Source organism: Portunus trituberculatus, chromosome 32 (genome assembly GCF_017591435.1).
Source record: "Portunus trituberculatus isolate SZX2019 chromosome 32, ASM1759143v1, whole genome shotgun sequence".
NCBI classification, from domain to species: Eukaryota; Metazoa; Arthropoda; class Malacostraca; order Decapoda; family Portunidae; genus Portunus; species Portunus trituberculatus.
This window is the reverse complement of record NC_059286.1, coordinates 8,992,667-9,018,639: the sequence shown is the minus strand read 5'-3', so window position 1 is coordinate 9,018,639 and position 25,973 is coordinate 8,992,667. Positions and strand designations below refer to the sequence as shown.

General features: G+C 41.5%; 6 protein-coding genes across 6 annotated transcripts in view; 3 read left to right on the top strand and 3 right to left on the bottom strand.

The window, feature by feature from the left end:
- The window catches only part of LOC123511951 (glutamate receptor ionotropic, delta-2-like), a 7,651-nt gene extending 6,364 nt beyond the window's left edge, over window positions 1-1,287 (top strand). The window contains exons 10-11 of the mRNA XM_045268059.1: window positions 285-414; window positions 793-1,287. Coding sequence (XP_045123994.1) covers window positions 285-414; window positions 793-897 — 235 coding nt within the window. The 3' untranslated portion in view covers window positions 898-1,287. The remainder of the gene's footprint in view (window positions 1-284; window positions 415-792) is intronic.
- Window positions 1,288-4,277: 2,990 nt separating this feature from the next.
- Window positions 4,278-5,418, top strand: LOC123511950. The gene is made up of 2 exons (XM_045268057.1): window positions 4,278-4,345; window positions 5,139-5,418. Exons 1-2 carry the CDS (start codon window positions 4,281-4,283, stop codon window positions 5,416-5,418), a joined length of 345 nt encoding a protein of 114 aa, XP_045123992.1. The 5' UTR covers window positions 4,278-4,280.
- LOC123511949 (probable glutamate receptor) lies at window positions 5,374-14,143 on the top strand. Its single transcript, XM_045268056.1, has 13 exons — window positions 5,374-6,175; window positions 6,376-6,494; window positions 6,834-6,950; window positions 7,150-7,439; window positions 7,609-7,837; window positions 8,249-8,421; window positions 8,517-8,607; window positions 9,057-9,342; window positions 9,965-10,185; window positions 10,390-10,570; window positions 10,786-10,885; window positions 11,198-11,327; window positions 13,496-14,143. The coding sequence occupies exons 1-13, from the start codon at window positions 6,091-6,093 to the stop codon at window positions 13,583-13,585; spliced, it is 2,112 nt and encodes a 703-aa protein (XP_045123991.1). The 5' UTR covers window positions 5,374-6,090; the 3' UTR covers window positions 13,586-14,143.
- Window positions 14,144-14,526: 383 nt separating this feature from the next.
- On the bottom strand, window positions 14,527-18,304 carry LOC123511999 (proteasome subunit alpha type-2-like). Its single transcript, XM_045268112.1, has 5 exons — window positions 18,147-18,304; window positions 16,825-17,015; window positions 16,235-16,376; window positions 15,197-15,352; window positions 14,527-14,869 (listed from the first exon to the last, which is right to left on the bottom strand). Exons 1-5 carry the CDS (start codon window positions 18,185-18,187, stop codon window positions 14,695-14,697), a joined length of 705 nt encoding a protein of 234 aa, XP_045124047.1. The 5' UTR covers window positions 18,188-18,304; the 3' UTR covers window positions 14,527-14,694.
- A 589-nt stretch (window positions 18,305-18,893) lies between these two features.
- On the bottom strand, window positions 18,894-24,341 carry LOC123511948 (glutamate [NMDA] receptor subunit 1-like). Its single transcript, XM_045268055.1, has 11 exons — window positions 24,185-24,341; window positions 23,882-24,034; window positions 23,386-23,574; window positions 23,119-23,282; window positions 22,683-22,881; window positions 22,109-22,350; window positions 21,494-21,678; window positions 20,212-20,448; window positions 19,797-19,975; window positions 19,306-19,468; window positions 18,894-19,013 (listed from the first exon to the last, which is right to left on the bottom strand). Exons 1-11 carry the CDS (start codon window positions 24,325-24,327, stop codon window positions 18,894-18,896), a joined length of 1,974 nt encoding a protein of 657 aa, XP_045123990.1. The 5' UTR covers window positions 24,328-24,341.
- A 294-nt stretch (window positions 24,342-24,635) lies between these two features.
- LOC123512028 lies at window positions 24,636-25,846 on the bottom strand. The gene is made up of 2 exons (XM_045268173.1): window positions 25,707-25,846; window positions 24,636-25,446 (listed from the first exon to the last, which is right to left on the bottom strand). The coding sequence occupies exon 2, from the start codon at window positions 25,440-25,442 to the stop codon at window positions 25,026-25,028; it is 417 nt and encodes a 138-aa protein (XP_045124108.1). The 5' UTR covers window positions 25,443-25,446; window positions 25,707-25,846; the 3' UTR covers window positions 24,636-25,025.
- Between the last annotated feature and the right edge of the window lie 127 nt (window positions 25,847-25,973).

Genomic DNA, 25,973 nt, shown 5'->3' with positions numbered 1-25,973 from the left:
TTGTATCACCTTCTCGTAATCTCTTTATAATTTTAATAGTAATTCTCTTTCAACAATTAACATCTTCAGCGTACTTCTCGTATTCTTATTTTATTCCTCCTTTTTTTCATTTGTTTACTTATTTATTCATAGTTGTTCCTCTTGGTCAGATTCCCTTTTACGTTTAGAAAAAAAAATCAGACACTTAGATCAAAAATATTTTAGAAGAAGGATCTGTTTAACACGATAAAGATGAGAATGGAATGTTACTTCACGCTGGCCCATCACTGTATTATTATTACCAGGATTCTCAACATGAATGAGGCGGGTCTCTTCCAACTGTGGTTTCAAAATGCAAGACCCAACGCCACCGCCTGCACCTCTTCCCCCACCAAGATCACCATCAGTGCCCCCTTCTCTCTCACCAACATCTGGGTGAGGGGAGCGGCCCATACTTTTTTAATCTTGGCAAAAGTTTTCATTTTCAAACTTCTCTTTTAACTCGTTGAAGGGATGGTAAGAGGGATAATGAAATAGGAAAAAACAATACTTGTAATAAACTTAGTATACTAGTGAGAGAATAAGTATGTAATACTTGTGAAATATTAGAGATTATACGAGTAGCATGCAAATTGAATAATACCAGAGACCGGCTAGAGGTAATTCACATAAGTGAGATTATACCAACAATACCAACAAATATAAACAAAAGCATACACATAACACTAAACATTCACTGGCATAACCAACACTCCCACACACCATAATTTGTAGACATCTATATTCTACGTCTTGACTCGCCTCTGATCGCAGGCGATGTTCGTGGTATTGGTTGCTGGACAAGGCCTCGGCCTCCTCTTCCTGTGCCTGGAGGTGCTGCACGTCTGCACCTCTTTCCATCTGGACCACAATTTGTAATGTTTGAATAATGGTGCTCCAACAACGATGTCTGTCTTGTTAAGCGCGTTTTGGTTGTATGAAGCTTAACTTTGTTTGATTAGCAGGCCAACTGTAGATTCTGTAGGCCCACATAAAGTTATTCAGTTTATTGTTTTATTTATTGTCCAGCCGAGCGGTTTCACTGGTAGTTTTAGTATTTCTTAACAACCCAGGTGTACAAGGAAAACTCAGTACATAAAAGTTAGTATATTATGTACAAATTTACAAGTGCTGTCCACACGCCACATACAAGTACATACGGAAACGTGTTTTAAACTCGGGAAAATGTTTGTAATGTCATTGAGTTCACAGAGTCACTAAGTTCTCGCAGCACACAGGTTAGACGCACACACACTTGACGCACCCCGCACTTCCCAGTCGCCGGTTATCTTCTTCTCCGCCGTCGCCGGCGCCCAACGCGCCCAGCTTCCAAGATGCTGACACAAGGGCGTCGGTCATGTGACGGGGGAAATGTCCACTGGGTATATCGTGTCGTGCATTACATTTATTTCTCACTGGTAGTGATACCTATATAAAATGCATCCTACCTATGGAGATTATATTAATTTATTTAGTTATCTGAGTCAATCATGAATGCAACGAAGTACTAGTTAGTTTTATGAAATAGAGAAGCACCTGCAACCCCTGTTTAAGGAAAAGGCGAGGTCAGCATTTACACATGTTGCACCACATTACGAAAGATTGCATCAGATTTCTATAATGAATAATATACTTATGTACAATGGTCCTACCTATCCTATGGCGGTTACATCGCTCGGTCACCTACCCGTCGCGTCCCCGCGACGTAACTAGAGACATGTACCTAACCATGTTTATGCGGGTTACAAAGGAGTATTCCCAGTGTCTTCCTGCTGTCGATGGAGCCTTGCTTTAAGAACATCATACAATGAAGTAGCCCTTTTAAGACAACAGAACAAAGGTATTAGTAAAATACAGAAGACAAGGACAGGTATGAACACCGTAGAAAATGCACATAAGGTGTTAGATACTCTGGTAGAGACTCATGTATGCCGGTCTCAAAATCTGAGATGTTAGTAAAAGAGAACTCAGAAACAGAGTTGGTAATAAATTTCATTTTTGTAATGTTTAGATTATTTAGAGTGTCTATTTGAAAAATAGGAGAGGTGATGTTAGAAATAAAAGCCTCATGATACTTTTCAGGAAAAACATGAAAATTTTCCGACTTTAAAGAACACACGTTCAACACTGCAAAGTGACCTGAAACCTCCTGATACGCAGAACCATTAGGACACTTCACTGACACATACAGAGATTCAGTGAAAAAGAAATAGTGATGTCCATGGAAACTCTTATGAAACATTATTTTAGGTACTAACTGTTTGTACGGACAAAGAGAAAGAGCTGCTGAAGCATCCTCCTTAGTCAACACTACTTCACAACTAACCCCTTTTTTTGTGGGTAAGAAGGCAAAAAGAGATGACGGGCAGAAATACAAATTCTGATACTCGGACCGACATCCACCAAGTGTTGAGAATTTATCAGTCGCGTACACTGAAAAATCATCTTTGACAAGTACCAAAGAGCTTTCTGCGTCTAATATCATTACAGTATTATTTACCGTAAAAGGGAAAGGTTCCAATCTGTACAATTCAAAGATTTCTGTTGATTTGAAAGGAACGTGAATAACTATGGCCTCTGTCGTTAAGACAGATTCCACCAATGGGTAATAATGATGGATCAAATGCACATCAAATAAAGGGGATAAATTAAAGACCCTTCTTCCAATTTCCAAGGTACGTTTAAAGTCCTTTTCAGGGAAAAGAGAAGTGGTAACCCTACCCATGGCTGCATCCACGATATTCATTGTTATTCTGTGGTTAGTGTGCAAAAGAGATGAGACAAACATTCTCCAGAGCAGACAAAATTCATACAAAGAGAATCTAGTTTTCTTAACATCTCATTTACTGAGTGTCCCAGAAGATTTGTATAAGAAGCTAGTTCACTAATCTGCTTTTCCAGCCTAGCAATATTTCTGCAATTTAGGTTAATAGCTTTGTTGTTCGCTTTGGCCACAGGTTTCGTTTTATCTCACAATCGCGGTGTTTCCGTATTTCCTGAGTTTCCTGGGTTTTTAATGTTACTTAGTGGGTTATCCCAAAGCTGTAACACCATTTGTTAAACGCGTTTTGGTTGTATGAAGCTTAACTTTGTTTGATTAGCAGGCCAACTGTAGATTCTGTAGGCCCACATAAAGTTATTCAGTTTATTGTTTTATTTATTGTCCAGCCGAGCTGTTTCACTGGTAGTTTTAGTGTTTCTTAACAACCCAGGTGTACAAGGAAAACTCAGTATATAAAAGTTAGTATATTATGTACAAATTTACAAGTGCTGTCCTCACGCCACGTACAAGTACATACGGAAACGTGTTTTAAACTCTGGAAAATGTTTGTAATGTCATTGACTTCACAGTCACTAAGTTCTCGCAGCACACAGGTTAGACGTACACACACTTGACGAACCTCGCACTTCCCAGTCGCCGGTTATCTTCTTTCTGCCGGCCGTCGCCGGTGCCCAACGCGCCCAGCCTCCAAGATGCTGACACAAGGGCGTCGGTCATGTGACGGGGGAAATGTCCACTGGGTGTATTGTGTCGTGCATTACATTTATTTCTCATTGGTAGTGACACCTATATAAAATGCATCCTACCTATGGAGATTATAGTAATTTATTTATTTATCTGAGTCAATCATGAATGCAACGAAGTACTAGTTAGTTTTATGAAATAGAGAAGCACCTGCAACCCCTGTTTAAGGAAAAGGCGAGGTCAGCATTTACACATGTTGCACCACATTATGAAAGATTGCATCAGATTTCTATAATGAATAATATACTTATGTACAATGGTCCTACCTATCCTATGGCGGTTACAGTCTCACCAAAAATCTGTCGCGAGCCAAGATCGAATCTTCAAAACAAAATGAATACGTTCATAAATAAATAGATCAGAGAGAGGAAACATTTATGCTGCAGTCATGCATTTGTTTCTAAGTTTATCAACACTTTATCTCTACTGTAACAATATACTTAATAAAATACATAATTCATTCGATGGATTTCCTTCATTCCTTAATAGTTCACGTAACTATAAATACACTATTCCAATATTCCTTTTACGTATGAGACCTCAAAACCTGCAAAAATTCATGTACAAAAGAAAAAAAAAATGTCCAGGTAAATCAGGTAAGTATTGATCCTGGAATAAATTTGTCCCCTACATCCAGCCAGAGCGTGCTTCTTATGGCTTCTTGATTAATAATGTAGGAAAACTCCATATCGCATGCTCCATCACCTCTACACCACAATAAAAGCCTCGGCAACACATGGCTCGCCCACTCCACCACACAACACTGGCTGAGCGGCGAAGCTCCATCCCATCACCAAAAAAGTAAGCGTTTTCACAATACTTACTGAAACCTACAGAGTTAATCTGAGTCTCGGTTTTCAGTGTAAAATGTATGTAGAGCATCTTTAATAACAGTATGGCCTGTTTTCATTAGGCTTATCCCCTGTTTAAGGAACGCTTGACAGTGTGGCTGTCGGCGGTAGAATCGAATTTTTGGGTTCTGGTCTGAGCTTGAGTAAGAGAAAGGCTTCCAAGTTTGAAATCTAAAGTCTTCGAGTTTGAGTCTTGAGCAATCTTGACGTCAGTGTCCAAGTGTAGCAAGTCTTCCGTTAAGTAATGATCTTCCCTATGGCGCGGTCACCTTCTTAAAGCATACCCCACAAGTTTTCATAGCACTGCTTTCATTTATAATCAAAATGTCGCTTAACACTTTTACTAATGAACTTCAAACTAAAATTTTACCTTATTGTTTAGATAGCTGATTTAATACCTTCATCAAAAATCATTATAATGATAACGATGATAACAAAAAATAATGATGATAATGATAGTATTAACAGTGGTAGTAATAATAATAATAATAATAATAATAATAATAATAATAATAATAATAATAATAATAATAATAACAACAATAATAAAGTTAAATGGTACAACTGCCTTGAACGAAGTAGTTATTGCAGTAACAACCATTTCGCTATTCTAAATGTCTTTTAAAATCCCTTGTGTTTCACGTGACAGTACTATTGCAATACTCAGCAATACACGTCCAGACCAGCAACAGCCGGTCCCCGCACATCACGACATCACGACTCTCCCACTTGTCGTTACACAGAATGACGGAACAGCGCCGCCCCTTTCAGCCTACCGAACTTGCTGATCGTGCCAGGTTCGTGTCAATGTGGGTGAACGGGAAGTCCACCAGAGCGATCGCCCGAGAGACCGGCACCAGCGCCTCCACCGTCAGTAGGTGGATCAAAAGGTGGAAGAAAGAGGGCAATGTCGACACGCGTCCCCGCTTGGGCCGTCCGTGCTGTTACAAGTACTTGGACACGAGGGACTTAGAATTGCTCCAGACGTTTTGCTGTGACCTGCAGCAATATTTCCGCTTCTAGTTCTAACCATGGTACTTCTTGATATTACTTCTGGTCAATAACACTTGTACGTGATCAGTTTTCTTAAAATTAAAGGTTAATTTTTAAAGATATCGTACTTCCATTTTTCCTCTTCATATATGATAAGTTAACTCAGTAAGTTGCCGCAGCACCGATCCAGGACTGCTTGGTCTTGCGGCACACCGATTTCATGAGGGAAATCCAAACTTTTCTGTTAATGTTCTAAAATGTAAAGACAGAACCATGATAGCAGACAGATCTTCCTCCATTCTTCACCTCGTCATTATCCCTACTACTGCTGCTACTATTACAGCAACTACTATTACTGTTATCATTATTATTATTACTATTATTATTATTAATATTGTTATTATCATCATTATTATTATCATTAACATATGTGCACTGACTATGACGGCAGTGCGTAACGTTTAGAAAACGAAGAGGGAATGTTTTCCTTTTGTTTGAAATAAAGGACAAAATATTCTTCTATTATCTGATTATCCTAAACTTTTTTTAATTTTACTGTGAAATTCCTGAAATCATGAGAAGTTTTGACTTTTGAAACACCAAGACAAAAGCGTCAAGCATCCGTGGTATTCATACACTCGCAACGTTCTTTATTTAATAAGTGTATGTGAAAAGAAATTCCTGAGATGCTATGGTTTCCAGATGCACCTGATCATCGAAACTCTGCTGTGCCTCCTTCTGTCCGCTGAGCTGGTGTGGATGAACACCAACATATATCCTTCAGGCAGTGAGTTTAAGAACCAGACAACTTTTCTCCACACAAAGACGTCTGTGGCCTTAAATAACCCTTTAAAAAATGCATACTTCCTGACCTTTTTTTTTTCCTATAAAATGAAAGGCATTAGCTACCAATCCTAACAGACATTATAAAAGCGAAGAAAACCGTTTGTCTCAGACACTCACACCAATTGAACTCCTGTTATCCAGACAAGGACTGGTTCCACCGCACTGCCGGAGCTTTGGAGGCCGTGTTATCGCAGACCTCCAACAACGATATGACCTTGGTGGCACTCACGGACGGACGAATACCGCATCGCAGCATCGAGGTAAGTAAGGAGCAACCATATCTGTTCAGCATATAGAGATTCTACCTACTCACTTATTCAAGTAATGCGGTGTTTTTAGTCAATTCCGTCAGTTTCCCAGATAAACTTGCTAAATGTTGAAGATGCATTAAAAATCAGAGACAAAAAAAAATTACCTCTCCTGTATGATCACTGCAGACTATTTTGTTCTCTATCATGAGCAAGACATGATCCTAATACATACACATATTTATATATCTATTCTAATTATGACATTTTATGACGTATGAACACCTCATCAACTTATGCATGATCACCTAACCAAACTGATTTGTCCATGTCCTCAACACTTTACAACAGCGTATGCTACAAGCGCTAGTATCGAGAGGTGTGTGCGTCTTCCAAGCCGAAATGGACGGTGAGATTACAAACGCGACGCACGCAAGGCTATCACACACCATCGAGAAGGCCAGGCAGGTACGTAATTCAATTATTATATACACTTCCTTCTAGGACTCTACTCTTGCCATGAACAAACAAAAACGGTGAAAGGAAGAAATCTGAAGAATGATAAGAGCGTGTATTAAATTGATTCGAATCCAAGATATTACTGTAGCGATATAGATCTACGTATGGTTTGCAACACGGCTACAGAATACGATCACCTATGCAACAGATACGCGTGAGGTCACTGTCAGTCACTATGGCGGTGGTGAGCCAAAATCCTGCCTTCCTCGCTGCCTTCGCCGAGCTATCACTCACGGGCCGCCTACAGATGTGGTCCACGAGGGTCATCATCCACACCAGTCTGCCTCTCAGAGTGTTGACCGGCATGCACAAACTCCTCTCCACCAGAAACTGCATGTTACTCCTTGCTAATGAGCTGTACGTATATACTAAAAAACTTACCACTCATTTTCTTTGTACAGTACTGGATCAAAAGTTCTTAATTCATCGAAAAAAAAATCAGATACTAACAAAACGATAAGTGCACAGATGAGATACCATAAATAAATGTTCTTTTTTTTTTCATGGAGCAAGATTAGAATTATAACTTTTTTTTTAACAAGTAGAAAAATCCCACAGCTCCATAAGGTGAGAATATTCAATGCTTCTCTTCGACCACTCCCAAAAGATCCCACGTGAACATCTATGCCCAGCTTCCCTACACTGCTGAGGACAGCCTGCCCTTGACGGTGGCCGCCTGGAATCCCCTTAAAGGCCTCACGCTTGTCTCTTATCTCTCACTCTTCCCTGAAAAGTACCACAGGTTGGTAAACAACGGCACGCTTTTGTCAAGTTATTATCTGGTGACGGAGATGGACAGGGACAGTATTGAGTGGTCACTGCCTTTATGTGAAGCAGCGAGACATTAACCCTAATCGAGTACCATGACGCGTTTCCACATTCATTCTGCTTACTATTTAATGATTGTATACAGCTTCATAAACTTAACGTGGGAGATTAGAGTAGTGAAGACTGTGGCCATTAATCTTCTGACCTCCAGAGATCTAATCGAACACACCTCTCAATATAAAAATGTGTCCTAGTATTGAAGGGCTTAATTAAAATCACACAGTTATCAAACGAACCACTCATTTAACTGTACGTGATAATGACGGCAATAACCATCAGAGTACTAACTGTTCCGGTTAAAAACATAGAAACCAAAGAAATCAACACATAAGTCAACTGTCAAGAAATACTCATTCAAATATTCCAATATCCACATCAGAACTTACGAAAAGAGACATGAAATCACGTGATATTTAAAGCTTCTGAGTTTCAGATTCCCCACAGCCCCACACTTGACAGTCACGGTGGAACTCTTGCCTCACCACACCTTTTCCTGGACCGAAGACGTGGCTGCCCCGGGGGGAAGGCGACTCGTCTTCACGGGCACGATGGACAAGACCGTCAGATACTTCTCAAAAGCCATGAATTTCACGTAATGACGAGGCACTCACTGAAGTGATAAGTGAAGACCAAATACTCCATCGATGAAAGACAAGGAGTCGTTCACAAGTACCATTCCGTCTGCAGGTACACGTACGCTCGTTCCCCTGAGAAGACTTTCGGCACGCGATTGCCTGACGGGTACTGGACAGGCATGATGGGTATGGTAGTACGGGAGGTGAGGCACTGGGCTCTGCCTATAGCTAGATATAGCCTTAACATCTGCCTCCTGGATTTTTGTTTTCACTCGTGTCCATCTCTCGTTTTATTTCAAATTATACTGTTCTTTTACACTTTGTCTCTTTCTCAAATGATTAATGTTATCCATTAGTAAACCCAAAACTGTATTCATCGTCATCCTCAGCAAGAAAAGAAATATCACGGGAGTGGAATGTTTAACGTTTTGTTCTTTCATTAGTACAACTTTCAAGCGCCACAGAAACTACTAGTCAGATTCCATCGACAGTACAGTCTGTTGAGCTATCACTAAAAATTTTTAACATACTTGAAAATTCTCATTGCTTCCCCCAAAATCTGTTTAATGTAGCCTAGATAAGGCTCCATTAAGAATATGACCCCAGGAAAGACAAGCGGAAATCCCTAAAACTTTTAAATCTGCACCGTCAGGAAGCAGACTTCGGCACTGGGCCTTTCATACTGAACAAAGCACGCTATGACGCGGCAGACGTCACCTCGACTATCTGGATGGACAATATGAGGATTGTGAGCGGCATGGGAAGCCCCGAGGTGGACCCGTGGGGCTTCCTGTTTCCCCTTAGGCCCATGGTGTGGATGGCTCTCATCACAACATTCTTCGGCATCATGGCTGTCACCGAACTGCTGTCTCTCTTCAACCTCAATGTTCATGCAACGACGAACGCCTTCAGTGTAGTGCGCATCCTCCTGCAGCAAGGTCAGGCAAGGGATATAGGCCTACTTCATACAACAGTCTTGATTAAAGTACATGCATGCACAGTATTTTTTTTTTCTTTTTTTTTAAGTATGGGTGGTGCCGGTCACCGAACAGAGTCAAAAGAACTAGTTATGTGTAAGGAATAAAAGTGAAACCTCCCTCTTTAATCAGTTCGTCATAGGAAGGTGGAAATACGAGAAAACAGGCAGGAAGTTTCAGAGTTTATCAGAGCATTCCATAATAAGTCTATGCCCCAAATCACATCATTCCATTAAATTACATATGATAACCAAGAGTCAACAGCCCTCCAGACCCTTGCATGAGTGCTTGGGAACGACAATATTTCAGCCCTTAGTTAAAGAGACAGGATAGTATAGTAGAAAACTCCTTCCATACACCACTCCGTCGTATATATTCAACTTATACCAAACATCTCTCATCTGCTCAACTATCAATCATTAGATATTAAACCTAGAACTGTAAGGCTTTTAGCTACTAGACCTGCAAATTTGTTAGGCCACACGCTCAAGTAAAACCTGAAGATATGTTACGGTAGGGTGACAATTGTTAGGCACACACTTAAATAACCTGAAAGTTAAATGTTCCCCGAAAATTTCATCAGATGAGTATACATGTAACAAAAGATGGGTTTGGGAGCGTCTGGTGCTGGGGCTGTGGATGCTGACCACGCTGGTGCTGACCAAGAGCTACGCGGGTAACCTCATGTCCCTGCTGGCGGTGAAGTATGTGCCGCAGCCCTTCCAAACATTGAGGGACGTGCTGGACAACAATGAAATCATATCCATTTGGCAAAGATACTCCTCAAATGAACAGTTCATTCGTGTACGTTGTGTTTTTTGCCAGTTGTGAAATTAAACTATTCTTATCAGTATTAAAATCAGTGGATCAATTGCATATGTTCGACTCATATCACTGTTATTGTTATAGTTAGAAAAGACTTAATCAAATAACATTCACGTCATTAAAGTCTGTTGCTCTTTGATATTCAATTGCATTCACTTGTATTTCTATTTACTTTCACTCCAGGAGGTTCAATCTGGTATTTACTACGAGGTGGCAATGCTCGAAAAGGAGGATCGTCTTAAATTCCGCACTCAAGGGGAGTTCCCAGAGAGCCTGCGGACATTGGTGCGACCCGGACACCACATCCTGGTAGACGCGGGGGTCACCGTCAGGAACCTCATAGCGCAGCAGTTCTCCTTGACAGGTTAGATTTCTTTTGTTGTTCCTCTTGGCGTGAGTGTGTGTTAATTAGTGGTAAGAGTTAAGGTTTACTTTGAAACTCTTCCTCGCTCTCCGAATCGTAAGTGCGAAAAAAAATATATATCAGTTATAGGTTGAAAAGATAATTATCTCTTACTTCTGATAAGTTATAAATATTTCGATAAAATTGCTAATTTTCCACTTTCCTCTCTGTGACAGGCCGGTGTGATTACTTCCGGTCTAAACAAGGATTCTTGCCCTTCTCGGCAGTGGTGGCAACCCAGCGCAACAACCCTCTCGTGATCAGCCTCGATAAACGGTGACACCACACAACTATTTACATATATATATATATATATATATATATATATATATATATATATATATATATATATATATATATATATATAAAACATACAATAGACACAAAATATATCATTTCAATGATTCCAAACTCTTCTCTGATAATGGTTCCAGTCATTAAATGTGGAGCCTCTTACGTATATCATAAGTTAAGCTACTAGATACTCGTCGATTAAGAGTATTTCTCAAAAACAAAACAAAAAGTATGTAAATAATTACAAACACTCCAACAAATTAACATAACTGCTTGTTCATCTCTTGTTTTAAGAGTACACGAGCTCATGGAGTCTGGCATCTTCCGTTACTGGTTCCGCACTGCCATTCCAAACTCCAGCACGTGTGACAACCCGCCAAGAAGGTTTCTGGAGACTACACCCCTTGCAGCCACGAACCTTTGGGTTAGACAAGGCAACCTCTTAAGTTTTGGTGGTAGTGTGCCAAACCTTAGTGTCCATCCAAAGCCTAGTGGTTATTCATATCATGTCAGGCTTTGATACCAGACAGTAGCTTCTGTTATAGCCTTAAAACATACTCAATAGACCATTGTACTGTAAAATCCTCGTTCTTCTCCGAGGCTATATGACCAAAGTATAGTGAATTTTAAAGATTTTTTTTTTTTCTAGACAAAATATAAGCTTAGAAAAACTCCAAACATATTTCCATGGGTTTAAATATCTACTATATCTTAATATATATATATATATATATATATATATATATATATATATATATATATATATATATATATATATAGTTTACTCAGGCTCATGACAGGAAGATGGTACTAACAGCTCTAGGAAAAGAACAAACGACCCAGGAAGAAAAGCATCAAAGATAAACACAATCTAGGAAGGCGTCAGAGGTGCACCGACAAGCCATCCGAAGGTGCACAGACAACCAGAGATGCACCGACAAGCTAAGGAGACATCCGAAGGTGTACAGACAATCAGAAATGCACCGACAAGCTAAGGAGACATCCGAAGGTGCACAGACAAGCTAGGGAGCCATCCAAAGGTGCACAGACAACCAGAGGTGCAGACAAGCTAGGGAGCCATCTGAAGGTGCACAGACAACCAGAGGTGCAGACAAGCTAGGGAGCCATCCGAAGGTGCACAGACCAGAAGTGCAGACAAGCTAATGAGCCATCCAAAGGTGCACAGACAACCAGAGGTGCACAGACAAGCTAGGGAGCCATCCAAAGGTGCACAGACAACCAGAGGTGCACAGACAAGCTAGGGAGCCATCCAAAGGTGCACAGACAACCAGAGGTGCACAGACAAGCTAGGGAGCCATCCAAAGGTGCACAGACCAGAGGTGCACAGACAAGCTAAGGAGCCATCCAAAGGTGCACAGACAACCAGAGGTGCACAGACAAGCTAGGGAGCCATCCAAAGGTGCACAGACAACCAGAGGTGCACAGACAAGCTAGGGAGCCATCCAAAGGTGCACAGACAACCAGAGGTGCACAGACAAGCTAGGGAGCCATCCAAAGGTGCACAGACGCTGAGGTGCACAGATAATACAGGGAGGCGTCCGAGGTGTATAGACAATCTAGGAAGGCCTCAGCAAGCAACAGACAACCCATGGAGGCCTTAAGGCAGGCTAATCGTGCTGCACTCATCATGGAGGCAGACACAAAGCAAAACGCCACCACCTACATACATGTTTCCCAGCGCCTCCTGTTGCTAGGATCGTTTCAGTAAAACTCGCCACTCGTTCATGAGTCCGGCAAGGTTTCATAAACCTCTCAAGACCGAAAATCAAGCCCAAGCCAGACAAACTATATAACGGAGGGCTGCTCTGCTGACGTGCACAGCCTTCCCTTCTTCACCAGACAGACGCCAGCCGGCTTATCTGCCACGCAGGCGCCTTGCTCAGATACTTTAAATTTTAAAGCGCGCTTTCTGTACACTTATGTCTACTATATATTATTTTTATTTGCACTTATTTTTCAGAAAAATAAATAATCTGTAACTCGTCAAAGGACTCGAATCTGACAAGTAAATACCATAATAAGGAATATAAGTTGAAAGAGCAAAAGGATCATGGTCATAAAGCTAAGCTGTGTAACTATAAACAAGACCGTGCATAGATTAGCCACAGAATTGGAGAAAAACTAGCTATATAAATAAGGAAAAGATTTAATTTGCAACTGTTATTGTACGGGAGAGTGTAGTAATGTAGTAGTTAAGCACTTACACCTGAATTTACTTGGCATATAAGTTACGGATTGATTAACTTACAAGGACAAAACAGGATGGCGAGTAGTCTTCCCGCCTGCGGTGCCAACCCATAAGACTGGAAACAATGGCTATCAATATACAGAATATTTCCTCTCAAGAATCTCCTTCAATTAACCATCTGCTATTACCACCATGTTTTCCTTGCATTTCCCTCATAATACTAATGAAACTTGCTTCCATTAGCTCAATTCCCAGTAGTATGTTTCTTATGTTAGGTTGGAAGACATATAGTGATCACCGAGAGAGAGAGAGAGAGAGAGAGAGAGAGAGAGAGAGAGAGAGAGAGAGAGAGAGAATCTATAAAGTCTATGTTCCTCCCACAGGGTATGTTTGTGGTGCTCGCTGGCGGGTTGGCAATGGGCATTATATCCTTGTGTGTGGAGCTCTTTGCTGGTGCTCTGCCTCAACACTGAACTGTAACACCTCTTCTCTCATAAATTTAATGAAATGTAGCTCAAGGCGTCCAACTCAATAAGCTGTGTATTGTTATATCATTTGTGACTTGTTCCTTTGTTAAAGAGTATGGCCATGACTTTGTATAATTCCATGCCAGAGAGAGAGAGAGAGAGAGAGAGAGAGAGAGAGAGAGAGAGAGAGAGAGAGAGAGAGAGAGAGAGAGAGAATCTATAAAGTCTATGTTCCTCCCACAGGGTATGTTTGTGGTGCTCGCTGGCGGGTTGGCAATGGGCATTATATCCTTGTGTGTGGAGCTCTTTGCTGGTGCTCTGCCTCAACACTGAACTGTAACACCTCTTCTCTCATAAATTTAATGAAATGTAGCTCAAGGCGTCCAGCTCAATAAGCTGTGTATTGTTATATCATTTGTGACTTGTTCCTTTGTTAAAGAGTATGGCCATGACTTTGTATAATTCCATGCCTGAGAGAGAGAGAGAGAGAGAGAGAGAGAGAGAGAGAGAGAGAGAGAGAGAGAGAGAGAGAGAGAGAGAGAGAGAGAGAGAGAGAGAGAGAGAGAGAGAGAGATCCAACTATTGACCATGAATCAAAAGTTTACTGACTACTTCAATATTACATGTCCTTCTATATCTATGTACATACCAAACTGACACCCTTCAAAATGCTAAGTAACTGACACAAGGTTTCACTAGGAATAAAAGCACAAAGGAGTGGTTCTCAGTTCCTTTTCTCTCTCTCTCTCTCTCTCTCTCTCTCTCTCTCTCTCTCTCTCTCTCTCTCTCTCTTTCTATACATTTCACAAGGAATTCAGGGACAGTATTCTTTCAGGCCTTTATGAAGCATGCAATCAGGCCACCTCTCTCTAACACAGAAGGGATTCAACACACAAGGACAACACTCTTACGAAGATACAATATTTCATTATACAACAGTTCAAGTATAATATTCATGTCCTTTATTTCTGAAAAATTCTAACACAAGAAATGGAGTGAAAATATCCTGCTCGTGATGTCTAAAGTTTAAAATAACCCAGACGAAATTATTAGATCATTAGTGGCATGGATAAGACAAAAATGCCTTTGACAGAACACAGTCCCTAACTAAACAACTATGCAATATTAGCCAAGTAGTCCTGGACCTCAGCGGGAGTGAGGCGCCGGAATCCCTTGGCATTGCAGATGCCTATCTCAATGTTGTCACTGCTCATCTGTCCCTCAAAGCTCTCCTTCAGGGTCAGAATGGCAGTGTGAACAGCATCATCAAGTTCAAGATCTTCATTGTACCTAAAAGAGAAATTTTTCCTTAATAAATAACTACATGTTAGGGTTAGAAGTTCACCATAAAAAGCCATACACTGCCCAAGAATCAAACACAGAACCTTACACTTGCCGGCCAGACATGCTAACTGTTACACTGAGTCACTTCCTGCTGAGACACCCTCACACTATATCATTATTCAAGTAGTGACTTGGAAACCATCACTATAAATATATGGAAACATTTCTTTCTTGTCTAAACATATTAAAGCTTAGCATAAGAGAGCTCTCACTTAAGATTTGGGAGATCTCTACTAAGGCATTCTGACTCAGTTTATTGCTCAGAATTCTTACCTTTTTTCTAGGAAGGTTTTTCCATTGATGAAATTCTTTCCCATTGCTGTGGCCTTCCATGGGAAATAAGCACCTGAGGGGTCACACTGGAAGAGATACGGTCTGTCTGTGTCCCAGCCACAGATCAGGAGACTCACTCCGAACGGCCTCACACCACTGTTGGGAATATTGCAATAAACATTATTTTCTACCCTGAAAACACATCACTAAAAAGACAAGAAACATACTACAAACATATCAAAAAGAAATCAAAAGCCAATAGTACTAAGAGAAAGACAAAGAAAGCTTCACATCACAATTTTTTCTTTCAAGTGAGAATTATTTTCCTTGCATGAGAAAGCTGAGGATGAAATGGTATGAAAAGAGAGAGAGAGAGAGAGAGAGAGAGAGAGAGAGAGAGAGAGAGAGAGAGAGAGAGAGAGAGAGAGAGAGAGAGAGAGAGAGAGAGAGAGAGAGAGAGAGAGAGAGAGAGAGAGAGAGAGATACTATACATGAATACATACACAAACTCTACAAATAAAATTGTTTATATACATGTTGTGGCCCAGACAAAGCAACACAAACAAACAAACAAACAAACACACACACACACACACACACACACACACACACACACACACACACACACACACACACACACTGCCTAAGTGTAGTGGTTAGCACACTCAGCTCCTAACCGAGTGTCTGGGTTCGAGTCCCAGGCATGGTGAGGTAAATGAGCAAACCTCTTAATGTGTGTAGCCCCTGTTCACCAGGCAGCAAGTAGGTACAGGATGTAACTCAAGTTGTTGTGGCCTCACAGTGCGTGGTCTCAATCCTATCTTAAGATCAGTCAGTACTAGCTCTAAGCCTTTTCTGTGAGGGAACAGCTGGCTGGGTTACCAGCAGACAACTGTGGTGAATACACAATTCACACTCTTAAGCCTGTCATTCCCTGTTGATCTTAAGGACCACTATAGTACACCAAAGTAGCCTGAGGCAGCTGTGCCAATAAAACAGTGCAGCAGACTCCAACAACCTTGATAATGGCATTCATACCCAGACTGTGTGTACTCCTGCATGATGGCTGCCAGGCGCTGCACGAGCTGTGTGGTGGGGATGGGCTCCAGGTAGGTGCGGTAGTACTGCTGAGCCACACGGCGGGCCTGACGCACCAGCAGCCGGTAGTCTGGACCCATACCTGAAATGGTTGGTAAACTTATATACCAGAACTTTTTTCTTTCTTTTTTTATATAGAAAGGATGTCAACACGGGGAACAAAAATTGCAATATCAAAAGGCCCACTCAGATGCCAGGTCCATACAAAAGTGTTTACTAAAGCCAGAGGATAAGTGTCTTGAAACCTCACTCTTGAAAGAACTCAAGTCATAAGAAAGTGGAATTACAGAAGCATGCAGGGAGTTCCAGAGTTTACCAATGAAAGAAGATGGATTTAGATAACAAACAGAGATGCATATAATTTAATATCTGCTGTTGTTTGACTTTTCCTCATAATCCTATACAATACAAGTACAAATTGCAGAACATGAATCACTTAATAGAACCACAAGTTAATAACCATCATTCAACTATTTCCAGTAAGTAATGCCTCAACAAACTCATCCGCCCAGCAGAGCCACACCACTCACCACTGTACACCATGCCTATGTGGTCTGTCACCACCTCCACTTTGATGATGGAGTGTTCCTCCACCAGAATGGACTTGTGCTTCTTCTCCGTGGCCAACACCACACCATCCTTGGCCTTGATGCCCACTGCAGGTGCACCGGCTGCCACCGCTGCTAAGGCATACTCAATCTGAACCAGCTTCCCGGAGGGGCTGCAAAGTGATCAAAGAAGACATTATTACTTTGTTAAACATCAATGTCTAAGATTTTGCCATTTCAGAATTCAATTTTCTCATGACCAACAATCTACTACACTAACTTTATTATTTACATTATTCAAAAAATTTACTTTACAAATGAATGATTTACAGGAAAAAGATTAAATTTCATCATCAGCAGAGACTTTAAAAGATTATGTCAATGAAAACTAGCAAATACACGAGCAAATGTCAAATTTTGAAGGAGCACAACAGAAAATCTTTAAAGGATATTCATAACAATATATAATAGAGTAAAGGTTTTCCACTTCACACTGACAAATCCAAGATGACTCCAATGACTCAGCAAACTCTTCACAACACTCACAGATTACCAAACTGGACAGTCAATATTCATCAATACACAATTCTCCACATAAATATCTATACATTCTCTCAGTGAGTAGAAGGGATGCTGATGTGCATGCAATTCATTCACAAATATGGCTGTGCGCTAATACTAATCTGACATTGAACCACTTCAGTACCACGACGCATTTCCAAATTCATTCTGCTTACTGTCTAGTGATTTTGTGTAGCTTCAGAAATTCATGTGGAGGAATAAATTAGTGAAGACTGTGGCCATTAATCTTGTGATCTCCATAATTCCTTTCTAATGTCAATAAAATGGTCTAACCATACACAAATCTCAAGATAAAAATGTCTCAGTATTGAAGGGGTCAAAGATATGAAACGATCAGATATACCCATTGCTGCTCTCTCTCTCTCTCTCTCTCTCTCATATAGGCCTTGCTTGCAAACACCGGTCCGCGTTCATGACACATTACAACAGAGCATAATTAACTCATCACCACAGGCCGGCTTACTCATACCACTACTTTTCCTCCCTAAGCATGCCACACCACCACCAGAACAGACCCGTGGAGCCAAACCTTCAATATTACCGACCACCACACAAACCTTTCCCTTCAAATACCGCCAGTCACGGGCCGCGGAAAGCACAGTACTGACTTGACGCCGAATTACTGTGCACTGGGACACTAAACTCACACACAAGCTTCGCAACTAGTAAATCTTTCTTGTGGGGAGTGAGTGAATAGTTGTAGAGAAGTATACCAACAGTACCTGAAGGTTGTGAGAGAGAAGCTGTAGCGTTCAGTGGCCATGGCGGTGTTGTGAGTCGCTTAGATCCCGAGTCAGCTGCCGCGATGAGAGAGGTTGTGAGGTTTTGTCTTTATAACGGCTCACTGAGGAAACGGCTAAAGATAGGACGAATTCATTAAATCAGGTGTATAAGATATGTTCCCTGTGTTGTGCTTTTCGCTTTCCTTCTTCAGATAACTGAAGGACTTGAACACAACACTGAAGGGAAGGAGGGCCTATGAGCGATGTAAAAGCGAAAGAGGTCACAAGAAGAAGAAGAGGAGGAGGAAAGGGAGGAATAAAGAAATAAGAATGAGAAAACAAAGAAAACTTCAAAAAGCTACCAGGTCTACACATGGTCAGCCTCCTCTAAAACATATCTTCCTTTTTTTATTGATTACTGACTTTATTCTTTTCTCCTACCACTTCATTCAACATCTCTTTTTATCCGACAATGCAGCAATGATACCCTCCTCTCCACAACAACTGCTATTCTTCAGCTCCACAAACTTCTAATTCGGGATGCCCGGTAAATAAAACACATTCACAGACAGATATTTAATATAGAAATTCCTCTATTTAATCTTTATTCGTCCTTTTACATGCAGTACACTCGAGTAAACAAGAATGCATGTCATGATCGATGGACACAATAACTTGGTATTCTATTATCTTGCCCTTTAGTGTGTGTGTGTGTGTGTGTGTGTGTGTGTGTGTGTGTGTGTGTGTTCAAGGAGGCAGAAAGATCTCCAGCAGCAGAGTGACCATGGCCACACATGAGCCAAGGAATAGTAGGTAGAAGGCGCCCTGCAGGTGATCTAGTCCAAGCACCACCTCATTCTCGTCTTCCTAGGAAAAAAAATGGAATCTCTCTCTCTCTCTCTCTCTCTCTCTCTCTCTCTCTCTCTCTCACACACATTTGTCTACTGAAAAAAGTGTCATTATCATCATCAACATCATCAGCAACAACAACAACAACAACAACAACAACAACAACAACAACAACAACAACAACAACAACAACAACAACAACAACAACAACATGCAGCAAAAAAAAAGAGAACAAGAACAAGGAAAAAGACAAACACACAGAAAAAAAGACAGACCATTAAACCATGTTGTATTTTACAAGTCAAAATACCTGAGCACTAAATCCTTGCCCAGTATCTTGATCTAGCCTGGCTGCCTCCCTGTTCTCCTTCACCCTTCGAGCTATCACCTCCTCAGTCCACAGAGGCACCACCCCGGCGTCCTCAAGGTGGGCATGGACCCTCACGAATTCACTGAGGTACGGAGCTCCTAACCTGGGCATGGGAGGGAACTGGTTTTCATCTCAAGTCGACGTTTGTTCCTTCAGTATTGCCATCATTTCGTAAATACTTAATCCCTTCAGTACCATGACACGTTTCCATATTAATTCTGCATGGTTACTATTTGGTGACTTTATACAGCTTCAGAAACTTATGTAGGAATTCAAATAGTGAAGACTCTGGCCATTCATCATCTGACTTCTATAAACAATTCGTAATGTAAGTAAAATCGCCTAATCACACGTAAACTCGTGGTAAAAAATGCGTCCTAGTACTGAATGGGTTAAAACTAACTATCTGTATTGTTTCAGTCTTCACTCACCTGATTCCCCAACCGAGGCAGGCTAGTACATTAAACTCCTCGCGGCTCATGTAAAAGGGAGTCTGTCCGTAGCTGTCCGTGTACTTCGAGGCGATTAGGATCTGGATGAACTTTTTGAAGATGATGAGAGAGAACCTCCCGTCCAGTATCTTGTTCATCACAGCTTCCAAGTCCAGCAGCTGAGGAAAGAATGCAGGTGGTTATGACGCGCGGAACGCTGCGCCAAGATAAGGTGAAGTAAGGTGAAATGAGGTGAAGTAAAGTAAAACAAAGTAGAAATAAGTAAGATAAGATAAGATAAGGTAAAGTCAGACTAAATGAGGTAAGGCAGGACAAGATAAAATGTAAAAAAGTGTATATAAAGAGACATAATCAACAATTCAAAACCCATTTACACAGCACAGTTACCGCCCACCTCCATCTCCCCATATATCTTTTTCATCACGGGACTTTTCTGCTTTCTGAAAAAGTCAACTGGAGCTCCGTTGAAAAGGTTCTTCTCTGACCCCCACCGCCAGCTGTCCGCCTCCACCAGGTCTTGTAGGCTTTCCAGGGTGCGGGACCTGCCCTGGACTGTGAGGTGAGCGATAAGGGAGGACTTGAAACCCGTGGAGATGATGAGACAGAACACCAACCACCACCCAACCAATACCTGCGAGAAGACCAGGAACTCGTTTTCTCAACTACTTGGGATACCTTCTCTTTTTTTTTTTTTTTTTTCTTCTTTCTTTCTTTCTTTTTACTCAGCTCGATATATACTTGTGTACGTTGAAATGAGGGTTTTGAAAGGTTACGCATAAAAAAGTGACATCGAATACCTAGTAAAGCTCTTATGTCATGTAGCTTTCTTTTTTATTTGTAGAATTGTTTAACCCCTTCAATACTGCGGGATATATTTCTAACCTTGAAATTTGTGTATGACTAAACCATTTTGTTGACATTAGGAAGGGTCTCTGGAGGTCAGAAGATTAATGGCTAGAGTCTTAACTATTTCAATGCCCCATATGAGTTTCTGAAGCTGTAGAAAGTCACCAAATAGTAACCAGAGGGAATATGGAAATGTGTCTTTGTACTGAAGGGGTTAAGATTGCAGCGAAAATGAGGTTATATGTGTCACTATAGTCAAAGGCTTAGAAGGTTCTGATGGAAGTTACTGTCGGTTTTCAATGGAGCTTTCATAACATAGAGATGATTAAAAAACTATGTCTAATAAAAGGGAAAAAATTATGATATGAAAGCGTGATCGATAAACTAACTAATCATCCCTGGTGCTTAAAATTTACACACCTATAGCATTTCAACATATGGGCTTAACCCCTTCAGTACTGGGATACATTTTTACCTGAGTTTTGTGTACCATTAGCCGATTTTACTGACATTAGGATGGGTGTATGGAGGTCAGAAGATTAATGGCCAGTCTTCACTATTTCAATCCCCCACATAAGTTTCTGAAGCTGTACAAAATCACCAAATAGTAACCAGAATATGGAAAAGCGTCATGGTACTAAAGGGGTTATGCTATTTTCTCTATACCATTGATGAACTCTACTGAAAGTCATAGAAGCTCCTCGGTGGTGTTTTCATGACTCTATTTATAGTTTGATATAGATTCTGCACCATATAGAGAACAAAACTGTCTTGGTAACCTGATTCATCAATGCAATAGCCTTTGAAAGCAGTCTTCACGAGACCCCCACCTGCCCTGACGTGTTGATGGACGGATCGTCAGGGGGCTTCTCCAGGAGGGCACCCCAACTATAGGTCAGCGCTGTGGGGAGTGTGATGTCAAAGTCTTGAGTCAGCAGCCGCCACGCCCTCTGCAGAAGCCACAGCACCAACCCCCACGCCACCATGCACGCCACCAACGCAATCCACAATGAGGCTAAGAGGAGTTGTATACGAAGGTTCTTGAGTTACTGACAAAATTATAATGTTTTCATATAGTACTGCTTAATTTTACACAAGCTTCATTTTCTTTCTTTCTATCTGTTATAATTATGTAGCATGTGTGTAAGTGTAATACTAGTTCGCTTAGTTTTGATGCATGGGTTGTAGTGATAGAAAATATCGGAAATCTCAAAGCTTTAAAAATCCAGACCAAGCTTTATACTTAATTTAATTCGATTTTTCTAACAACCCCTTGTGGAGGTAACTGCATGAGTTTCTAAAAATGCTTTCATAGTTCTAATGACAGTTCAGGAAGGAATCTACATCACCAGTGAGAAAAACCAAAATAAGGACTAGAGTAATCATCACGGAGGCCTTAGAGAATATGAAGAAACATTTCAAAACACAACTCACAGAATACAAACTTGTGAAAGGTCTCAACAGGGAGAGATGTGCAGGCAGCAGGGTGGGTTTGAGGGACAGAATCACTAGTGTGTCTGCAGGTTCAAGTCTCAGATAATCTATAACTTCGAATCTGGCAGCGGTAGGAGCAAGGATCATGCAAAGCTCGACCTCCTCCCTCTGCAGCTCCCCAACCATGCCGCTGTACTGCCCGTCAGCGCCAAGGTACCCGAAGGACCTGGTAGGGTTTTCCCGCATCACATACCTGGGAAGGGAAACCAGTATTGTCAGGTATGGAATTGGTAAACGAGTCTCTAGCATACCTGTTAATTAAAAGGTATTTAACAACAATTAAAAGATGATTATATAGTCTCTTTTTTTAGATAAAATCCAGTGCTTTAAGATAACATTTTGATTAAGTTTCTTGTTTTAGCAGTTATATAAAATCTATTTATATATTTATAGTATTTGTTCATATATCTAGTTATCTTACAGATCTATCTATATGTTTAATTTACTTTCTACCTACCAATCAATTCACTTTTTTTTTATCTATGAGTCAGTTTGTCTTCAGGTTGAATAAACACAAAAACCTACGTGAAATTGAAGAAAGCAGCGAATGTGTCGAGGAACCTTCCATTGAGGGAGTCCAGCGGCGTAACAGCGGCGCCGGGCTCTCCACTCTCTCGCCTGTAGTCCGTGTAGGGGAAGTTCGGCAAGGTTGTCACTCGAAACTTGTGTCCGTTCATGTCTCTCAGGGACTCTGCGGTGCGAGGCAGGGAATGCAATGACATTTCCGTATGAGCAAGTCAGAAATGCGATGCAGTGTCGCAGACTAAAGTAGATCACAGGACCCGTTTCTTTTCTTTTCTCCTTTTTTTATTGATTTACTTATTTATCATCACATTGTTTTTCTCATTAGAACTTATTTCAAAGGATTGATTGGACAGATTATCAGGAATATCTTTTTGTTTTTGGTGAGATTTAAGAATACAGTTAGCAGAGAGAGACAAAGACCATGGGTTCCACTTACCGTTCAGTAGATACGGGTGCAAAGAGGCAATCTTTGTGTAGTTTTGACGCCCAGCGAGGAGGGAGATGTTCCACCGATGGACGAAACTGACACCCGCGTCCCCGCCACTGCAGTAGAGACACCGCCGGTACACGCTGACTTCCTGACTGACTGCAGAATAAGGTGTGAATTTTACCCTACAAAAAAGAGAAAAGAAGTAAGAGTAATAAACAGCTACAAACCAACTTCAAAAATATCCAAAACACACATGTTGGTCTAAAAGGCTCCAGCGAGCGTCTGATGGCGGCCTCGCCAGGAGCGATAGAGGCTGCGGGGTCTTGGTGGAGGGCCAGGTACACGCCGTGGACTGTATTGCGAAGGCTGGAGTGTAAGAGGACGCCCTTCACCCGCGCCGAGCCTCCCACCACCAACACTTTGGTTTCCGGTCTCTTCCACAGCCCCGTCCTCTCCAACATTCTGTGCAAAAGAGGCTTTTTTGGGACACCTTGGCGTCTTACCTCGCTTGACAGCTCTTGAGAGAGTCACTGAGATTTTTCAATAGTATTACATTTTTTCTTTTTCTTTTTTGTCATCCCGTTAAAAGATAAGCTCTAGTGGAAGCTATGGTAGTTTTCAAGTGTGTTCTCATGATTCCAGTATTTGGTTAACGAGAATTCTTTACCATCAGTGAGAAGAATACAAAGCAGACAAATTATGTTATGTGGCATTTGAAAACAGTCTACTTGAAAACCCGCAGCGTTTCAAAACTACGGCCAGTTGCTACCTGAGCGCATCAGTGTCGTTGTTGCTGCCCTCGTGAAGGTGAAGGATTAGTCCACGACACGCCAGTGCGGAGTCCCCGAACAGCGCCTCCTCGATATGATGGTGGTGCTGGTCTGGTGAGGACACCACCACAGCAACACCACTTCTCATGTGCCTGAAGAAAATGTAGCTAAATAAACGAATAGATATGCTGAACGATATACGAAAAACGTCAACCTGGTTTTTGTAACATGTTCGACTAGAAACACGTGCCATTTTCTACGAGCCTTTAGCCATTCATTTCTTAAAGGGGTGATTGACTCACCTGCGTATGGCGGCGAACACAGGTGAGTGAGGCGAGGTGGTCATTAGCATCAGGTGACAGGTTGGGAGATGATGCGCCACCACCTGTCTTACCATTACGCCCACCTGCTCCTCGCTTGGTTCAGCACCGCCCGAGAGTCTCATATGCAGCAGAACTGTTGTCACCAGCAGAAAGATCCGTGCTGACTCCTTCATTGGTGCTTCTGTAAAGGAAAGCGTTTCTTCATATCAGGAGGAATCCCATTCTCAGCAAAAGAGAGAAGAGATCCTATCCACTCTTGTTACTATTATATTTCACTACCTTAGTTCTCTCTTTTTACTATGCCGTGTGATGGTGACAGCTTCGTTAATAGGTATCGAGATGGATTATTTCATTTAGGCTCCTATTACCTTTAACTTTCTTCCTTGATAACACTTCGCTTGTCAGTGAAAAGGCAAATCATAAAGTGTAAATTCATCAGTCATCTTTATTCACTTAAAATATTCATGTTTGTATAATTACTGACGATATATAAGTGGCGCAGCAAGTAGCTATATACTGTGAGTGCTGCGTCTATTGCAGTCGTATGTTTAGAAAGGCCGCGGACTTCCCTAAGGACTTCCTTCAACTTCAAAGGCAGAGATGATGAGTAGAGTTCTCATGTTTTGGTTTGTTTTGTTTTTGTTTTCGCTGAAGGTTCAGAATCCTTGTTAAACTATCACCAAAATTGTGACACATCTTTAAAAAAATAAATAAATAAAAAAAAAAACATTTTCCACTACAGCCTGTTAAAAGTATAGTTGGGATAGATCGCCGAAATATACTTAATAATAATCCATGGTGAAGTAAACGCACTTCCGTGTCAACCACATGCCTTCGCAACTTTATCTACGTGAAGTGAGTTACAGACACAGGCATAAGAAGGCGGCGGCCACTCGTATGTCGAATCTAGCGGGAAGTCTGGCACCGGTAACCTGCTGAGTCCTCGATCACACATCTCGCGACGGGGTTGGGTGACTTCCAAGACGCTCTGAAAGTAATCCTTAGCTGTGAATGATAAGTATTGCTCTAGTACCCTGTCCGGTTGTCTTCCTTTAAAGTTCTTTATCTCCAAGGAGTCCCCGGCCTGCCAGCGACGCAGCCAGCGGTACACGGTGGACACGCTCGCACCGGTGCAGCAGGAGATCTCTCGGGCAGACAGTCCCGCGAGCCATAGCCAGATCATCCGCGTGCGGAAAGCGTGGACAATCATCTTACTGAGGGACTGCCGCCGCTCCATCGCTCTGAGGGAAGCGAACTGTTATCCCCAATGGCCATGAGTCTCTGTGTTACTTAGACAAGTGAAGTGATACAAACTGATGGATGGATGGATGGATGGTTGGATGTAAGGAATCTATTTTGAAAGACTTCTCTCATTAATTAAAACTACATATTTTCAAAGTTCACATGAATGACCAGTCAGGTTCTCATGGATGTAGTTCCCAATAAAGTCTTATTAAATTCTCACTAGAATCATGGAAACACCTTTGCAAGTTGCTAATACCTTCTGTTAGAGCGATAAGAGGAAGAACAGATACAAAACCGGCTTCAGAGTATTGCAGTGTACAGTAAGTAGCAGCAATGCTTCTGAGGCTGACTTCTCCCTCCCTCCACAGCCAGGAGAGTGAGAGGTCTGCGTCTGTCTCCACCCTTTATGCACCGAACACCACAGCAAACCCGCGGCACATCATGAATTGAGTGGACGACATCTGGCTGCTCTGAATGCATGCTGAATAATTAAATATTCTTAGTGCCCGAAGACAATGCAGAA